Here is an 18792-nt window from a genome sequence, read left to right on the forward strand (position 1 = left end):
CATGTTTATGACAGGTTATGTTGTCTTGGTAATGTCAAGTTGTCATGACAAAGACACTGACAGGTTATGAAGTATTGGTTTACGTCAAGGTGTCGTAACAAAGACATCTCAAACAATGTCATCTTTGCATTAAAAATGACATAATTGAGCGAATGACACTTACTGACAGTTGTCATAAACATGCATAAAACCTTCTTCATATTCATGACATGTGTCATGTCATGATTATGAAGGTGTCATGTCAATCTTATGCACACCCCTTCAAGTAAAGTGTTACCGTCCCTAGACAGATGGTAATAGTCACCCTAAAAAGTGTCTGCTGTATGTATGTGTGAGTGAGTGCATATGTGTTGATTATGGTTTTGATCATTTTGTCTGCCTCTGTAGGAAAGGACAGGAGAAGGATAAGAAGGCCTGGTTGTTACTGGAGCAAAAGCGCAGGAAGAAGCTGAGGAAGTTACTGAAGCGTCTGCGTAACAATGACACCTGCAGCATGCCTGGCCTTACCTGCTTCACACACGACAACCAGCACTGGCAGACCGCTCCGTTCTGGACATGTAAGACACACACACACACTAGCTAGGCATTTCAGAATGACCAGATGATGTGCAACGAGATCTGTCTGCTGGTTAGTCCAGTTATGCCATCCCATTGCGCAAAGTCACATGACTTTTTTGATGCGCATAGAGAAATGTATTCTGTAAATATGTTTCCATCTTGGTTTATGCCCTTTTTTCTTATTGGATAAAAAAATGTCCTCCTGAATTGAACGCGTATGTTTTTTATGCGCATTTTTAGAATTTATGCGCATATTGGCATTTCCATCAGGTGTTTTTTTTTTTTAATCTAATATCCTAAAATGTGCATAAAAATAGGTGTATGGAAACACAGCTACTCTCTTTGAGTCAGAACTGGTACTATGTGACGCTCTCTATTGCGTCTTTTTGTTTTCAGTGGGGCCGTTTTGTGCGTGCACTAGTGCCAATAACAACACCTACTGGTGCATGAGGACCATTAATGAGACACACAACTTCCTGTTCTGTGAATTTGCCACTGGATTTCTGGAGTACTTTGACATCAACACGGATCCATATCAGGTCAGTGGTCATATATAAAGACAACATGAAATCACCATGGACCGGGTTTACTATTGCACACTATTCATCAGTGCATTATACTGAATATTATGCATTGTATATATATATTAATACAATAGTTCTTTCTGGTTCTCGAATCTGATTGGCTGAGAGCCGTGTGATATTGTAGTGATAACAGTACTCCTACCTTTTCACCGTTTGTCACTCCATTTGAAGCAACTGTCATGGCGACCGAGCAAATCCACCTGTTTTTTTTTTTTACAAATACTACACTTGTGTATATATATATATATATATATATATATGTATATATATATATATATATTATTATTATTATTATTATTTAAAACTTTACAAAAAAGAATAAAAATTTTCGTCAATTCGGTTGGTTTTCTTCTATAAAGTCATGAATATATGTATCATAGTGTCATTTCCACCACATCTCAGATTATTGTGTTTCATAACATTCTTGTGAATGGCATTTTGAACATTTTTGTAATAAAATGGCAGACTGCTTTATCTAGCTAAGGCTAAATTTATAGCTAGTATTTCATGTATCCTAAATACACACAACTAATTCATACATTTTGCATAATTTTTCAAAATTACAGCTTGATTGGAAATGCACAATAAAATTATTCTGCTCACAAGTGATAGTTATCTTATTTTTCTTCGTTTCCTTCACACATCACATGACATTTCACTTCCAGCTCTTCGCTGACACTGTTGTCTCCTTGATAAACAAGAGTCAGTCCTGTATTTGAGTCCTTATTATGGTTACGTTCACACACAGTTCAGTATTAACAGGAGTGACAACCACATTCTATAACCGAACTCACATCCGCAAATTTTCAGGACCCACAACCGCAGATTACTCAATTATTCGAGACTCACACCTGTAAGTAACTGCAGTTGTCAATCCCAAAAACTGACAGTGTGAACATAGTCTAAGTTCTAAAAATAAAAAACTATATTGGAGAATAATTGGTCGGTGTAATGAAAATGACAGCAAAACTTTGTATTATTATTTCTGACAATTAAAAAAAAAAATCCCCAAATGAATATTGAAATGGTTATGGAAGTTAAATTGTGAAATGTAATTTTATATTTAAAAAAAATATTTAGTCAAAAATGTTACCAAAAAGAAATGTACAGTATTAATCGCTGTGTTATGGCGCATCTCTCTCTGTATGTATGCGTAGTTGGTGAATGCAGGTGAACACACTGGACCGGTATGTTCTCAATCAACTGCATGTTCAGCTCATGGAGCTCAGAGGCTGTAAGGGACACAAGCAGTGCAACCCTCGCACACGCAGCCTCGACATCGGTGAGTCTCACACACTCATATGACGCACACACTTATACTGTATGCATACACACAGCTGCTAGGCATCCGGCCCAGAGGTTGCGACACACTGACTGACACACACATACTTTCCACTGAAAGGACCGAAGGCAAAGGGTGACATGGAATATCACATCTTCATCATCATCATCCTCACATGATCCCTGGCCCTGCCTTGCTTCCTGTTTTCTCCTTGTTTTTATATGCAAACAGAAACTCGTACCTTCACCTCCTGAGCTGCTGTCCTGAAGGGTAAACATGATGTGCCACACAGCATGCTGTCTAAGGATCTTACCATGTCCTTAGTTGTATCTGACATGAGGTCCCTTCTCTCAAAACTCTCACGGATGTGATTGAAATTCGTTTTCAGCAGAAGTGATAAAAACAGAAGAGGCACATTTATTGATTCACTTATTGATTCATTCAAAATGAACTCAAGGACAGCTTGTGTCACATTAAAATTCACCAGTGCTTGCGATCTGATTAAATATCTCAAAAGGTCGCATTAAAATGCGAGAGTAGAGTAAAAACTTAAAATGTGATTTATATTAGCATGAACTTCTTAGCATAGAAAGGATGAACAGAACATTTATTTTTTGATTATTTTTAAATACAAGTTTGGGGTCGGTAATTTTTTTTAACATTTGCATTTATTTATTTAATCAAACATAAAGTAAAAACATTGTGAAATAGTGTGAAGTTTTCTATTTTAAAATATTTTAAAATGTAATTTATTCCTGTAATGCTAAGCTGAATTTTCAGCAGCCAATAATTTTTTTTATTATTTTTTAAAAACAACAACAACAATCTTATTGACCCCAAACTTTTGCATTATGCAACCTGTTCACATTAGTATCTGCATTATTTGGTAAAATGATACATTCGCACAAAAATGTTGTAGAGTTTTTTTAGACACTTGACCTTTGACATTAGCAGGCATGGGAATTGCTTTTTTCTTCCTTTTAAAAGTTGATAAATCTATTTATCTCTTGCTAACTCTGCACAATTATATTGTTAGTTGAACTTTTATAATTTACATTTAGCATGGTTTATTCCTGATGTCCTGCTTTTTTGAACAGACCTGTTTGAGAACCGCTGTTTTACAAAACATATAAAAAGTATTTTATTATGTATACTATAAAAATCATCTGAAAGGGATCAGAATAGCAACTTGTCCGCTCAAGATGAACAATAATACTCTACATCTGCAGATTCATTATTTTTCGAAAGATGACTTTTATCAAGCTCTTTTATTCAAGCTAGCTTTGCCTGACACTTTGCGACTTCATTCATAATCCTTATCTTGGCACTGCGACCTTCCACATGACCCATGGTCAGAAGCCCAGAGTTGTTTTTCCAGTGATGCTTTCCTGAGGATCTTAAATCATTGTTCTTACACTCTCTAACTAATGATATTGTCTCTTCTTCAGGGGGTAAAGAGAGAAGCAGCTATGATGAATACAGGTATCACTGCCAAATGAATTTAACCCCATTTTAGACTAGAAGGTTATTGTGAGATTATTTTGGATGAAGATACTAATCCACTTCTGCAGTTCTGTTGTAGACAGCTTGAAGCTTAAACGTGAATGTTAAAGTAGTCTGATGCACATCACACACACCTAAAGGCATCACAGGAATTCACTCCTCAATGTGAAATCAAGGAGAAGACCTCTCTGTCACAGAGGAAGACGTAGAAACTTTAACTGATTTGATGTCAGTTTGCTGTTAAAAAAACATTCTAGGTTAAGCTCCACTGTAGAAAACAATCTTGACTTCAGTTTGTAAAAATAAAAACCGAATGTATGCAGTTATGCTCTTACAATGGAAGTCTGGAGAGTTTAAAACAAAAATGTGCAGCATGTATTTTTTAAAGCTATTAATTCTTCTGTACAAAAAATTTGTGTTGATTGAGCAGTGTTAATTTTGTTGACTAATAATTTCACTGACGAAAACGAGACTATAACTTAAAAACAGTAATGAATGAAAAAAACTATGACAAAAATCTATTGACATTTTCAACAGCATCATCTACCTGCGTGGGAGATGATGCGTACATTTGAATTGTAACGTGCTGATCTACCCAGCGGGACATAAGTTGGCATAAACATCTGGGAGAAAGAGCAGACGTATAGATAAATCTGAAAAAGTGTGATGACGCGAAAGAGAGCTCAATTCAATCCGGTTTTCTGTTCGGTTCAGTCCAGCTCAATTCAGTCCAGTTTTTTCACACAGAAAGCCGCAGACGTCAGCACACGAGTACTGAATTGAGCTCTCTTTCGCGTCTTTTCACACTTGAATGGACAAATACACACAAAATTAGGTCAAAATGTCTGTTTTGGCGAGTATTCACGTAAGTGAATGTAAACAGTTGGGAGGATATCGGATGTGTATCAGTGTATTGGATCCGTGCATTCGGTCTTAAAGTGAAAGCAGCCTAATAGCCTGCTGCTGTCCGTTATTAATGTTATTCAAACAACAAAAGAAAAAGAGAAATCACTCAGTGTTCTTGACTGAATAACTTTAATAGCTTTAATAAGGATTAATCTATTTTAATTTATACAATTAAATATGTCTGCTTCAAAGAATGATGAATGTTGAATGCAAGTTGTTATAAAGAATGCATACATCATTAATTCAAAAGAAGATCTTGTTTCTATATGAGAAGTGGATTTATTTAGTTTTAAGATAAATAAAGACATATTATATGTCACAGCAGTTAAATCTGTCAAAATTAGCACTGTGGTCCTGTTTCCACCTGGTATTAAGATGTGTTTTGGTTGATCAGATCACAAGTGGATGACGCTAAATACAGGTGTAAACGGGGTGTAAAGCGTGTCCACTTTCGACCACTTTCACGCTCATGTGGTCGATTGTGTGTGAACAGCCAATAAAGACCTTCTACTCTCCTCCTACTGACTTAATGCATAAACATTTTAACAACAGATTTGAAGGCAAAAATGTACCAAACACAATGTTCTCTCACCAGTCCTGATTTCTAACACACACTCAGCATATTCAGCGGGGTCTTGTGGCTGTGAGAGCAGAAACGAAAGCTGATGATCTCTATGTTTTTCTGTTGTCTCCGGTAGTGTTCATATGTAAATTGCGCTAGCTTATTTTGTCCATTAGATCAAAAGATCTGAATAAAACCATACATCTACCCATCCATAGACCCTCCCCTCAAAGAAATCAGGACAGAAGTGGTTGAAAGTGGACAAAAGAGACAGATTAAAACACCAGGTGTAAACGGGAATGTGTCTCCTTCGTCCACTTGTGATCCGATCGACCAAAACACATCTTAATACCAGGTGGAAACAGGGCCTGTGATTAAGCTGTAAAGCTGACTAAAATGTCCTTAACTGGAGAGACTACTGTGTAGGTGGACTAACCTTTAGGTGGCAGTTTCTCCATGTAAAGTCTCTTTCTGGTGTCCTTGCATGTATTAAGTGAGGTACCGAGCACCAAGTATCCTGTTCTTGCCCCACAGACTTCCATTGTAAGGGCTTTACTGTAAACACAATTTCTGCTCATTTTTAGAGGTTGACCGATAAATTTATCAGATATAAGAATGGGGAGAAAAAAACTAAAATCAGTAAATGGTGGCACCGATTAATAAGTGAATGTGATAACTTTTACTGTCAATAAAAGTTGTTTTTACAAACTGAGGAACAAGTTGAAATTATTTTTTTTTATAGTAACTGACAGCATAAATACGGGAAGTTTTAATTTCAGTCTGCCAGTTCAAACAGAAAATGTGTCCACTAAAAATAAATAAATGAAATCTATAAATTTTATGCATGCCAAATGGATTTCAAGAAACTGAAAGAGATTATATGATTATCAAATCCCCAGCCTAAAGATAATGTAATATCACATATTATACTTTTGTATCACACTATTGTTCAAAAATGTGGGTTCAGTAAGATTTTTTAAATACAATTGTTCAGCAAGTACACATTAAATTGATCAAAAGCAGCACATAAGCAGCACAACTGTTTTCAACATTGATAATAATAATAAAAATGTTCATTGAGCAGCAAATCAGCATATTAGAATGATTTCTGAAGGATCACATGACTCTGAAGACTGGAGTAATGATGCTGAAAATTCAGCTTTGCATCACAAGGATAAATTACATTTTAAAATATATTCAGATAGAAAACAGTTATTTTGAATTATAATAATATTTCACAAAATTACTATTTTTACTGTATTTTTCATCAAATAAATGCTGCCTTTGTGCACATTTCAAAAACATTAAAAAATCATACCAACCCCAAACATTTGAACTGTCATGTGTAAGCTAATAGTTAGTTTTTACAAACATCTTGACTGACCATCTGCAAACATTTAAGTTCACAGTTACTTCCTTGACAGATCAGATGTCTTCTCCTTCAGATTCTGTACTCTCTCTCTCTCTCTGTCTTTGTCTCTCTTGTTTTGTCTCCCTCTCTCTTGCCCTATACTGTGCCTTGCATGTATTCAGCCTTGGGTTTTGATGTGTGTATGTGAAAGCCTCTGAGTTCTCTGATTGGCTCTGTCTATCACATGCTTGAGTTTGTGGGCGGGGTAACAGTTTGTCTTATCGTTGCTTGTCGCATTAGGCAGTTTCAGCGCCGGAAATGGCCTAAAGTGAGGAAGCCTGTCTCCAAATCGCTGTGAGTTTGGACAATAATTCTGCTTCTCGTCCATAGGATACAATGCCACCAAGCCACTACCTTGTCTGAATCACCGTTCTCTCGCTCTCTCTTTAATTTCCTTTCTCTTGAATGCATTTAGTTCTGCCTGGCCTGCATGATAGCTTGATTAGTTTGTAGAGGCGTCTATCTGCATGGAAACTGTTTGGGAAAAACAAAAAAACAAAAACAGTTTTGTTTCTGAGCACGAGGGAAGATTCCCTCCACATGCCCCCATCATCTTCACCTCATCTCACTCGCTGCCTGAGACATTTACGTTCTTCCTGCCGTCACCATCCTTTTCAGGGTTTTCCATTGTTGTTTATATTTTCTGTTTTTCCATTTAACATGAAATCACAAGCATCCATCTCCATTTTGATGCATCCACTTTTAATGAGTGCCTTAAATCGTTTTGTCGCTAAACGCAAATGTGTAATTGTTGTGGCCGTGCTTGTGTGTGTGATGTTCCCCCACAGAGGACAGATATGGGAAGGATGGGAAGGATAACTCATGGAACGAGGACATCCCGGAAGACACCGACCTGTTTCCCGGCGAGTCGAACTGGTCCGAACTTGAACCTTTGTACAGACTTGATGAGCACGCCTACGATCTCAAACTCAACTTCACCCTCAGCCTCGAGGACTGGGCTCATTTCAGCCGCTCCGTGGACCACATGTTCACGCTCCTCAGCAACGACAACCAGCCGTACTCTCCGCCCCGCCCCAAAGACGAACAAACAGGGAGAGGCCACGCCCTGGTGTCCTCCAGCCAATCCACTTCAGCCATCTACCTGACCACTTTGGCCACACCCGCTCTTTTATTGAAGGAGGCTGGTGCTGAGGTTTTGAGAGATGCTTTTGGGCTGAACCAACAGGAACGTCCCTCTTCTTCTTCTTCTTCTTCTTCTTCTTCTCCTTCGTCTTCATCACATCCCACGCGACCTGTCAGGTCGCAGATGGACAATGCGGGCTGGGACGCTCCTCTTGGAGAACTGAAAGGGGACAGACAAAGAGAAGGGAGGGACGGCGATGAGGAGGAAGAGGAGTTTGTTGAAAGACGGACAGGAAAGTTAAGCTCCACCCACTGCGACTGCAATGACATTTTGCAGAAAACGGATTGACTCTCATGTAATATTCCTCTCTCATACTGTCCCTCGTCAGAAAGACTTGACGGAAGTGAAGAAAGTGGAGGTTTAATGCCAGCATACAGTCCTTCGGTTTATTTTATCTTTCCCTTGCTCCATTATCGACTGGCCTCAGAAGCGCGGCGACACCCAGTGGCATTTCCAGCTACAGAATGTTTTTCAACTTGTCCATGAGATAGGCTAGGCTTTGAACATATCTTTTAACTTAGAAAGATTCTTCACTGTTTTTATTCATTTATCTTTTTTTGAAGGGGTTATGGAAGGTTGGGGGTTAAAATTCATATCAGTAAAACTTGGGAACTTGGGAATGAGTTTTTTCGTCCGTTCATACTTGATTCAGTTTGAAAACAGTTTTGCACCACATTCCTTGATGATGGCTGCTTCTCTCTTGCTTGGAGTCTCCAGAAGGTGTCTCACTTTGTGGGACATTGTCCTACAGCCTTACAACTTCACTGAACATCACCTCAGATAGGTCAATGGCGAATGTGTGTGTTGTATGAGTGTGTGAACATGCTACACCTAAGTCAAAAGTGAATATGAGTGTGATAAATTGAAGCTTTCTGATTTCATTTGTTGCTCCCAGTGTATATTATTTTGTTTATGCTTAAGTATTGGACAATTTGTTTGACAAGTTTAAATTTCTTGCAAGTTGCTGCTTGTTGCAGCATTATAAGTTGAACCAATGAACACAAAAAAGAAAGAGAAAAAATGGTTCATTTGATGTATCGGTCATTATTTGTGTTTGACAAAAATGTATGTTTTCTCCCCCAAGCACACTGAGAAATAAATTTTGCCACGCCATATTTGTAACCATACCTTGTTCTTAAACTTTTTGCTATACACATTGCTACTAATATCAGAGCAAATATATGAAATGGATGTATGTATTTTAATGTGTGTTTGCAATGTAAATGGTTAAAGGATATTTTTACTACACATTTAAAGTGAAACTGGCCGCCAGACATAAACAGACATCACTCCAGCTTCAGATTTTATTATTTATGCAGCATAATTTTAACAGTTCTTTAATACACATATTAATTTTTTTTTTTTTTTTTTATGGTGATGTATCTGAGATTGTTTAAATTATTAATCCACCTTCCCAAATTGTTTCATCCCTGTTTTGAAATCAGTTGGGTTCTTACATGATTGTGATTGAGATTATAATGTTCAAGAGGGTAATCTGATCCCTGATCAGTCCATTTACTCTTGGATACTTCATCAGTACAGGTCATTGTGTTCACATAAATTTCATATCAATGTACAACATCCACCCCTCACCTCTCGTGGCTGTAAAAGCAGTTTTGTCTGAGATTGTTTATGGTTGTTTTAAGAACCATCATAATTATTGTAAAGATGTACTGTGTAGATACTGGAGGATAGGAGCCAACTTGGAGCAGAGGAGAAATTTTCCTTTGGCACTTTCAAAGGGATGGCTGTTTTTGAAATTTAAAAGAGATGAGATGGTTTTAACAAAGTCTTGTACAGTTCTATAGATTTATCATACCTATATTTTTGTTTTGGGTTACCAGTGAACATTTGATAGTGCTCATTACTTTGTGAATAAAGTGTTGAATGCCCAAATTGCTTTGTTACTGTTTTTTCTTTTCATAACCCAACAAGTTTGTGCCTTGTGTTATGATATCACACAAAGGGGATTGATAGATAATTTTAATCAAAATAACTTCCCCTCCCTCTTGCAGTAAAGTCTCTCTTCTCTGATGATGTTTTTACTGGCACAAGGCTGGGACAACCTGTCACTCATATGAGATCCACCAGTAGCAAACCATAACCATCCAATCAATTCCCCGTGGCCAAAATCAAGTCCCGCCCTACATTTTTTCTTATTTTTCCTATTTCACTCGGATATACAGGTGCTGGTCATATAATTAGAATATCATCAAAAAGTTGATTTATTTCACTAATTCCATTCAAAAAGTGAAACTTGTATATTATATTCATTCATTACACACAGACTGATATATTTCAAATGTTTATTTCTTTTAATTTTGATGATTATAACTGACAACTAAGGAAAATCCCAAATTCACTATCTCAGAAAATTAGAATATTGTGAAAAGGTTTAATATTGAAGACACCTGGTGCCACACTCTAATCAGCTAATTAACTCAAAACACCTGCAAAGGCCTTTAAATGGTCTCTCAGTCTAGTTCTGTAGGCTACACAATCATGGGGAAGACTGCTGACTTGACAGTTGTCCAAAAGACGACCATTGACACCTTGCACAAGGAGGGAAAGACACAAAAGGTCATTGCAAAAGAGGCTGGCTGTTCACAGAGCTCTGTGTCCAAGCACATTAATAGAGAGGCGAAGGAAAGGAAAAGATGTGGTAGAAAAAAGTGTACAAGCAGTAGGGATAACTGCACCCTGGAGAGGATTGTGAAACAAAACCCATTCAAAAATGTGGGGGAGATTCACAAAGAGTGGACTGCAGCTGGAGTCAGTGCTTCAAGAACCACTACGCACAGACGTATGCAAGACATGGGTTTCAGCTGTCGCATTCCTTGTGTCAAGCCACTCTTGAACAACAGACAGCGTCAGAAGCGTCTCGCCTGGGCTAAAGACAAAAAGGACTGGACTGCTGCTGAGTGGTCCAAAGTTATGTATGCTTATATATAACGTATGTATGTTATGTTGCATTTCCTTTGGAAATCAGAGTCTGGAGGAAGAGAGGAGAGGCACACAATCCACGTTGCTTGAGGTCCAGTGTAAAGTTTCCACAGTCAGTGATGGTTTGGGGTGCCATGCCATCTGCTGGTGTTGGTCCACTGTGTTTTCTGAGGTCCAAGGTCAACGCAGCCGTATACCAGGAAGTTTTAGAGCACTTCATGCTTCCTGCTGCTGACCACCTTTATGGAGATGCAGATTTCATTTTCCAACAGGACTTGGCACCTGCACACAGTGCCAAAGCTACCAGTACCTGGTTTAAGGACCATGGTATCCCTGTTCTTAATTGGCCAGCAAACTTGCCTGACCGTAACCCCATAGAAAATCTATGGGGTATTGTGAAGAGGAAGATGCGATATGCCAGACCCAACAATGCAGAAGAGCTGAAGGCCACTATCAGAGCAACCTGGGCTCTTATAACACCTGAGCAGTGCCACGGACTGATCGACTCCATGCCACGCCGCATTGCTGCAGTAATTCAGGCAAAAGGAGCCCCAACTAAGTATTGAGTGCTGTACATGCTCATACTTTTCATGTTCATACTTTTCAGTTGGCCAAGATTTCTAAAAATCCTTTCATTGTGTTGGTCTTAAGTAATATTCTAATTTTCTGAGATACTGAATTTGGGATTTTCCTTAGTTGTCTGTTATAATCATCAAAATTAAAAGAAATAAACATTTGAAATATATCAGTCTGTGTGTAATGAATGAATATACAAGTTTCACTTTTTGAATGGAATTAGTGAAATAAATCAACTTTTTGATGATATTCTAATTGACCAGCACCTGTATGTAACGATAAAGTTTACAGTGGTTTCCTAAATTAATTAAAAACATAAAAAAACAAAACATGCCTGATGCACATTCTTTGTTCTTAATTTTCTTGAAGTAGAGTAAACAAAAAAACAAAACAAAACAAAACAAAAAAACGCTGCATTTTGTGTCGTTGTTAATGCTGCCTTCACGTGCTATCGGAAATTCGACAATTCCCACTTCTGAAGTCGTGATTACGAGCTCATCGCATTTCAACTTTCGAAACGGGAGGGCGTTCGTGTGCAATTTTTACTTGAAACTCGTATTTACGATAATTCCGAGAGCACGTGAAGGCAGAGAAGATACATCGGCATCTTTCTCCGATGAAAGTCCTGCCTTCACATGCTCTCGGAATTGTCGTAAATACGAGTTTCCTAGGTAAAAAAATTGCACATGAACGCAATCTTATGTCAAAACTTGAATGCGATAAGCTGTACTCACGACTTAAGAAGTATAAAATTTCCTATAGTACGCGAAGGCAGCAATAAACGCGCCTGACGTCGTAAACACGACTTCCCAACTCGGAAATACAAACTCTCCAGGAGGACTTGAACGCACCATTATTCACAACAGAGAAGATTCAGAAAAGCCTATTCACAACTTAAAGCCATGCTTGCAAATTATACTGATACTCTAAACAACACTCTTCCTCGAGTGATATTTATTAATTTTTATATTATAATTATCACAATAAATTAAGAGTATTATCCTCTACAGTAGACTAAAATGAACCCCACCAACTATTTGCATTTACTGTACTTGTGAACTAGCGCCATAGTAAAACAGCGGGCAGCTTGTACCGCTTTGACTCGCCAGCAGATGGCGCCACTCCTCGAACGATGCGCACCGACTGTGTGAGCGATTATTCCGCTTCAATGAAACTACAGCAGGCTGCAGTAGAGATCAGATAACTCGAGCATGTCCCAAACTGAAGAGGGCGGGGGAATAACCCACTCCACTGTCTGTCTCAAACTCCAGCGGGACAGAAAGCCTGAAATCCACTTTCACAGACTCAGTGCAGTCTGCTCATTTTCTGCCAGAGGACACATCTCACTGCTTTCACTCCCATTAGTCCAAACAATGTGAGGAACATGGCTGACAGAAGGTAAGACGGATCATTTTGCTGAGTTGTGAATATATGTTGCAGTTGCACAGTGCAGTTCGGCTCTGTTTGCTGTTAGAGAATCGCGTGGGTAACTTTGATATTGAAACAACGTTTGTTCATTGTAATATGCGGCACATTACTGGAATGTACTGTAACTTCATCAGACGATACTGTTGCTGTGTTGATAAGGTGTTATGCACGGGATGTTGCCACACAAGTGATTATATGTTCAAAGTTCAGTAAAAAAAAAACCTTTGAAATCGATTATGATGTTGTTCTCCGATTTTAAAGTGATTTAATTGATGTACATTATTAACTAACGTAAGAACTCTTGGTGTCATTACATAAAAAAAATATACTTTTGTGAACCCTCATGAACATGAAAACAATGACTTTACCAATGCAAAACTGACATTTTGTTTACAAAAAATAATTTTAGTGAGCATAATATTGTATTAAAAGGACTTCAATTTGTGTCCCCATGTTAAGTGTCAACCCTGTTACCATCATAACCTTCCCTTATTAAATTGATTTACATATCCATAGATTAAAAAAATGTCACTGTGACTCTGTTTTTAATTTTATCTTATATTTTGATTATCAGTAGGGGTGGTTTTAAATAGTCAACACTGTTACAATGATGACGTAATTATTGAAAACTGGATATGTGAAGTATTAACATTCAATTGTATATTATCAGCATAATACACATTTTGTACCTTGCGTAAGATGCTAATAACGATAAATTAACTGTAAAACTGTCAACCCTGTTACCTCCTACTTTGTTACTTAAAAAAAACATGATTATTTATTTATTATTTGTTTACATTTTATTTGTTGTATTTTTTATGTTTATAATTAGCTTCAGATGGCACAATGCAATTTATTGACACTTAAAGTCATTGTTTGATTAAATACTTAATGCGGCTAAAATGTAAACACCTGAATAGAGGTGGGCAATATACTGGTAAACCGGTAAAAATTTGTCAACTGGTAGAAATTTTGGATTATCATCTCTGTCGTGGTTACGCTCAAGTGATGTTGCCGTAGTGCGGACTGTGCCATCATGAAAAAGTATCATTTGAATATGTTTTTAAGCCTTACAGTTTAAAAACAAGTGATTTTAAACCGTTCAAGTGCAATGAGCAGTGAAAGTGAACTCATTTCACTATTTGCCCACGATGGTTTCTAAGCGCACACTGGAAACACACGCACATAAAGCTGCTGCTCATTGAGCATGTGAGTACTGAAATGAGTTCTTTTTGCTACCTTGAATGGTCAAATACACACATTTATGTGGCAAAATGCCCATCTTTGTGAGTATTCTCTTAAACACAGTCATTTATGTCTTAAATGAATGCAAACAGTTGAGAAAGAAAACTCATAATAAAAAGACCCATATCGTGATATAAGATTTGTCATGTCTCCCACCCCTAGACCTGAACTATATTTTGATGGACGTTATGACATCAAAAAAAAAAAGCCTCTGTGATCCATATTATATGTGCAGACCAATGGTGGATTGATTAGTAGGGTCAATTGATGAACAGATGTGATGCGGCTGTTGCAGTCTGGCCCAGTGTCGTCTTCCATGTGTCAGCCTTATTGAAGTTAATAGGATGGATTTTGACATGTTTTATTAATCATGTTGCAATGCCATATCCCTTTGCATTCTCAGAACACCTCCTCTGAAGCCAGGACAAACACTGACAGCTTTTCTGAACTATTGAAATATTCACAAAGCCATATGGATGGAGTTACTATTAGACTGGACTCTGGAGACTGAAAGTTTGATCATGTGTCCCAATTGCTCTCACACTTAGTTGTCCATGCATCAAGTATTTATGAATTAGTTAACTAATAAGGAATAATGAAAAATGAAAATTCTAAAATTATTTTCTCACTCTTTTTTTTTATTGTAAACCAAAATGTTTTTCTTCTGTAAAACACAGAGATATTTTGAAGAATGTCCAAATTGCTGTTTTCCATGCAAAAAAAAAAAAAAAAAAAGTCAGAAAATGGGTAAATTACTTCTTTTAAAGGGATAGTTCACCCAAAAATGAATATTACCCCATGATTTACTCACCCTCAAGCCATCCTAGGTGTATATGACTATCTTCTTTCAGTCGAACACAATCGGCGATATATTTACAAATATCCTTGTTCTTCCAAGGTTTATAATGGTTGTGAACGGGGGGCCACATTTTGAAGCCAAAAAAAATAAATAAATATGCATCCATCCATAATAAAAGTAATCCATACGGCTCCAGGGGGTTAATAAAGGCCTTCTGAAGCGAAGCGATGGGTTTTTGTAAGAAATATTCATATTTAAATCTTTATTAACTATAATAACTAGCTTCCAACAGACAGCCGTACGCCTCGGTCGTCCGCCGGAAGCTAGTTATTTGAATTTATAAAGTTTTAAGCCGTATGGATTACTTTTATTATGGATGGATGCATTTTATTTTTGCTTCAAAATGTGGACCCCATTCACAATCATTATAAAGCTTGGAGGAGATATTTGGAAGGATATTTTTAAATATATCTCCGATTGTGTTCGTCTGAAAGAAGATAGTCATATACACCTAGGATAGCTTGAGGGTAAGTAAATCATGGGATAATTTAAATTTTTGGGTGAACTATCCCTTTAAACTTGGATTTGTAACTATTAAAACTATGTACCCTCATCCATGTGTCCATCAAAGATGTGATTGGGGTTGCTGTGTTAAAATTGATAGTATCACTTGTAAAGAAATGCGTTTGTTATGTGCCACTTTAACACATCTTGCTTTCTGCTGTTTACACTGCCAGCAGATGGATGTTTCCCATCACCAAAACAGTCAACAGTCTTACCCAATCATCTCTGTGTTGCTGTAGCAGCATTTAACTAACTTTGTAGTTGCTTGAAAGAAATGTTGGAGCTCTTATTGGTTTGCGGGAAAGCCTTAATTACTAGTTGCTTTTTGGATCTTCTCAGATGAAAATACAAATTGGCTTGGCATGACTAGAAAACATCTGAGGAACCCAAACCAAATTCCTCATCCCTGATGAAAACATCAAGATGTTTCACTGGTTCTGACCTCTATTAAGAGGTTTTGGCTTTTTCTTCTCCAGTCTATATTTATTAATACGTGCATATTATATGAAGTTGAAGTTTAGGAGTAAATCTTTTGAGCAGATGTTAGTTGTGTTTGCCGTTTTTAAGACTTAATATGGAATGGCAGAAAGATTGTTGAATATTAAATGGCCATTTGTGATAGATGTGGGCCAGATCAGATGGAAAATGAGTTTGTGGGTGTGTGTTCAATCCAAACTCGGCTCAGCTGTAACTGTAGGGTTTGTTTGTGAGATGATATATCTTGGCCTGCTCCTCCATTCACTTGTAGTATTGCTGGAGAGAGGCTCAAACAAAACACAAAGCTGCCTCTCCCGGTGGAGTCTTCCTGTTGGCCCATTTGGGAAACTCTTCCCACTGTGTCCTGCTTTAGAAGACTTTAAACATGGGACCTTTGTGGGTTTTACCAGAGAACTGGCAATGTGTCTTTCTCGATGTCAGGAGCACATCTCTGACTTACATGACCAGATCAGGCAAATACTGTTGTATAATGATGATGATGATGATGATGATTATGGTTGATTGATTGATTTCTTTTACTGTTGTTTGATTTGGCTTGCTGTTTAAATAAGAAACATGATGTTTGTTTGAATCTCGCAGCAACCACTTGCTCCTGTTAGAGTCCAGGCAAAATTTTATATATATATATATCAGTCTTAAGGAAGCTCTGTAGCTGGTTTTGAAAATGGTAGCTAAAACTTTTTTTACTAACCTAACTACCCCGGTTATCAGTAAAATACACTGTATATATGTAGTATACATTTTTATTTTAGTATATACGTTCTATTATAGTGTTTATTTTTATAGATTTATTTTTTTATATTTTAATTTTTTTCATTTTAGCTTATCAATTTTGTTATGTGCTTTTGTCATTTTTATATGGACATTTTTATTACATGACATTCAAGTAAAAAAAATTAAATCGTGCACACGATTTACTAATTCGTTAGCTCGATTTACTAAATCGTGCGCACAATTTACTAAAACGTACGCACAATTTACTATTTCGTTCCCTCGATTTATAAATCATGCGCAAGTTTTAGTAAATCGAGGGAACGAAATATAAATCGTACGCACGTTTTAGTAAATCGAGGGAACGAATTAATAAATCGTGTGCACGATTTAGCCTACAATTTTTTTCCTGCATGTCATGTCCGTGTCATGTCCTGCATGTTTATTAGTTTTTGATTAGCTTTTATTTATTTGTATGTCACTTCTATTTTTTGTAATTTTAGTACTTAAACTTCCTATATTGCCAAAGCACCATTTTTAATTGTTTTTTTTGTTTTGTTTTTTTTAAGTTTTTCATTTAATTTAATATTAATATTATATTTTATTTCAGCTTTATTTCAAAATAACTAAAATGATTTTAATAGTTTTAGTCAATAATAACAACACTGATAGTATATAGTAGGGCTGCCCTCGAATAAGGATTTTTCTAGTCGACTAGTAGTCCATTTAAGCGATTAGTCGACTGATCACGTGTTTATATTAATAAACCATATAAATCATAATAATGAGTCTTTAATCGCCTATATATAATACATAGCCTAATCAGCACTCAAGAGCATGCATAAAACTTGCAGCAGAGCACAGGCAAATGTAATGATTATGAATGTGGCGTGAACGTTTTAATGAACTTCTGAACATTTTAATAATTTATTGATAAACTAGTGTTTTGTGTGTTTTCATCTGCAGAAATGAAGTTGACGATGCTGACTCGTCATCTCCGCAGTAGTGGATGCGCCTATATGCACGTTTCATATGGATTACATAATCTGAGAACATTTATTTTAAATTTGAATTGGTTCATTTAAAAGTAGACATTTCAAGCTGTCTATAGATATATTTCTCTTGTCTGTGAGGCAAGTAAACGCTGAGTTTCGGTTCATTTTTGTGGTGCGCTCAAGTTCACTTGAGACCGAGACGGCAGAAAGCACATCCTGTTTGTTTTCATTATTTTACAAAAAAACAACGTTTTGTTGTTATTGTAAGTTTACAGAAATAAAAGCAAACTATTTACAGTTTCAAATGTTGGATTATTCTTATCTGTGTGACCAAAAATTACGGAGTATTTTAAGTTAAATGCAAGTGATCGCACCGGCGCCTCCATGTCATGCAGTGAGAGTGCTCTCCACACAAACACTTGAGCCGCTTTTCCACCGTCGGGCTGAACGGTTCTCATTGCATAACCGTTCCATACTGTGCCAATCCGGGCCAGCTGGTACGGTTATGGTTTCATTTCCCACTGTGGGGCTGGTAACAGCCGCTCTTTGGAATCTAATACAAAGGTGTCAGTCGTTGCCTTGGTAATGCAACGGTTTACTGATGATATGAGAACTATATAATGACCGAAACTGGTAGCCAGGCAACAAACAAGTGACCAATCCTGAGTCACGACGTCACTTCACGGATTCTACCAGCACAATCCTGGGCCAAGAGCGATTTGTAATCATGCTGTGCCATACCAGGCTCAAGTGGAAACACAACTGGAACCGTTTCTTACCATTCTAAGAACCTTTCGGTGGAAAAGCGGCTCATTGGATGTGCACCAAATAATAGCGCACATTTATCTAGGTTAACATTAGAGCGAGCGGACTTGTAAAGTACATGCACTTACATGTTTCAAGTGATGAGCCAAATTTGAGGTTGATGAATGATGAGTGATAGTCAAATGTTTGTATTTCCTGCCGTTAACAATCTGTCCATTACAGACTGCGTGATTTCGCCACTTCCTGCTGAGTTTTTTTTTTTTTCTGCAACTGACCGACTAATACCAATTTTGGTCGACTAAGCCTCTTCTTGTCAAC

General features: G+C 37.2%; 2 protein-coding genes across 3 annotated transcripts in view; both read left to right on the forward strand.

Moving 5' to 3' along the window:
- Window positions 1–954: 954 nt before the first annotated feature.
- LOC127504699 (uncharacterized) lies at window positions 955–9846 on the forward strand. Of its 2 annotated transcripts, XM_051879615.1 has the most exons (3): window positions 955–1097; window positions 2300–2424; window positions 7595–9846. In XM_051879615.1, the coding sequence occupies exons 2-3, from the start codon at window positions 2307–2309 to the stop codon at window positions 8236–8238; spliced, it is 762 nt and encodes a 253-aa protein (XP_051735575.1). In that variant the 5' UTR covers window positions 955–1097; window positions 2300–2306; the 3' UTR covers window positions 8239–9846. The 2 variants fall into 2 exon arrangements, 1 of the variants encoding a protein (XP_051735575.1); XR_007927429.1 differs by lacking the exons at window positions 955–1097; window positions 2300–2424 and adding an exon at window positions 3913–7100 and having other exon boundaries at window positions 7595–7838.
- Window positions 9847–12679: 2833 nt separating this feature from the next.
- arhgap46b (Rho GTPase activating protein 46b) overlaps window positions 12680–18792 on the forward strand; it is a 90640-nt gene continuing 84527 nt past the window's right edge. The window contains exon 1 of the mRNA XM_051880757.1: window positions 12680–12867. Coding sequence (XP_051736717.1) covers window positions 12854–12867 — 14 coding nt within the window. The 5' untranslated portion in view covers window positions 12680–12853. The remainder of the gene's footprint in view (window positions 12868–18792) is intronic.

Source organism: Ctenopharyngodon idella, chromosome 22 (genome assembly GCF_019924925.1).
Source record: "Ctenopharyngodon idella isolate HZGC_01 chromosome 22, HZGC01, whole genome shotgun sequence".
Taxonomy (NCBI): Eukaryota; Metazoa; Chordata; class Actinopteri; order Cypriniformes; family Xenocyprididae; genus Ctenopharyngodon; species Ctenopharyngodon idella.

Coding starts and splice junctions, on each gene's coding strand:
- LOC127504699 (XM_051879615.1), top strand. CDS start 2,307: ATGCAGGTGAACACACTGGACCGGTATGTTCTCAATCAACTGCATGTT. Junction 2,425..7,594: donor CACACGCAGCCTCGACATCG/GTGAGTCTCACA, acceptor GTTCCCCCACAG/AGGACAGATATGGGAAGGAT.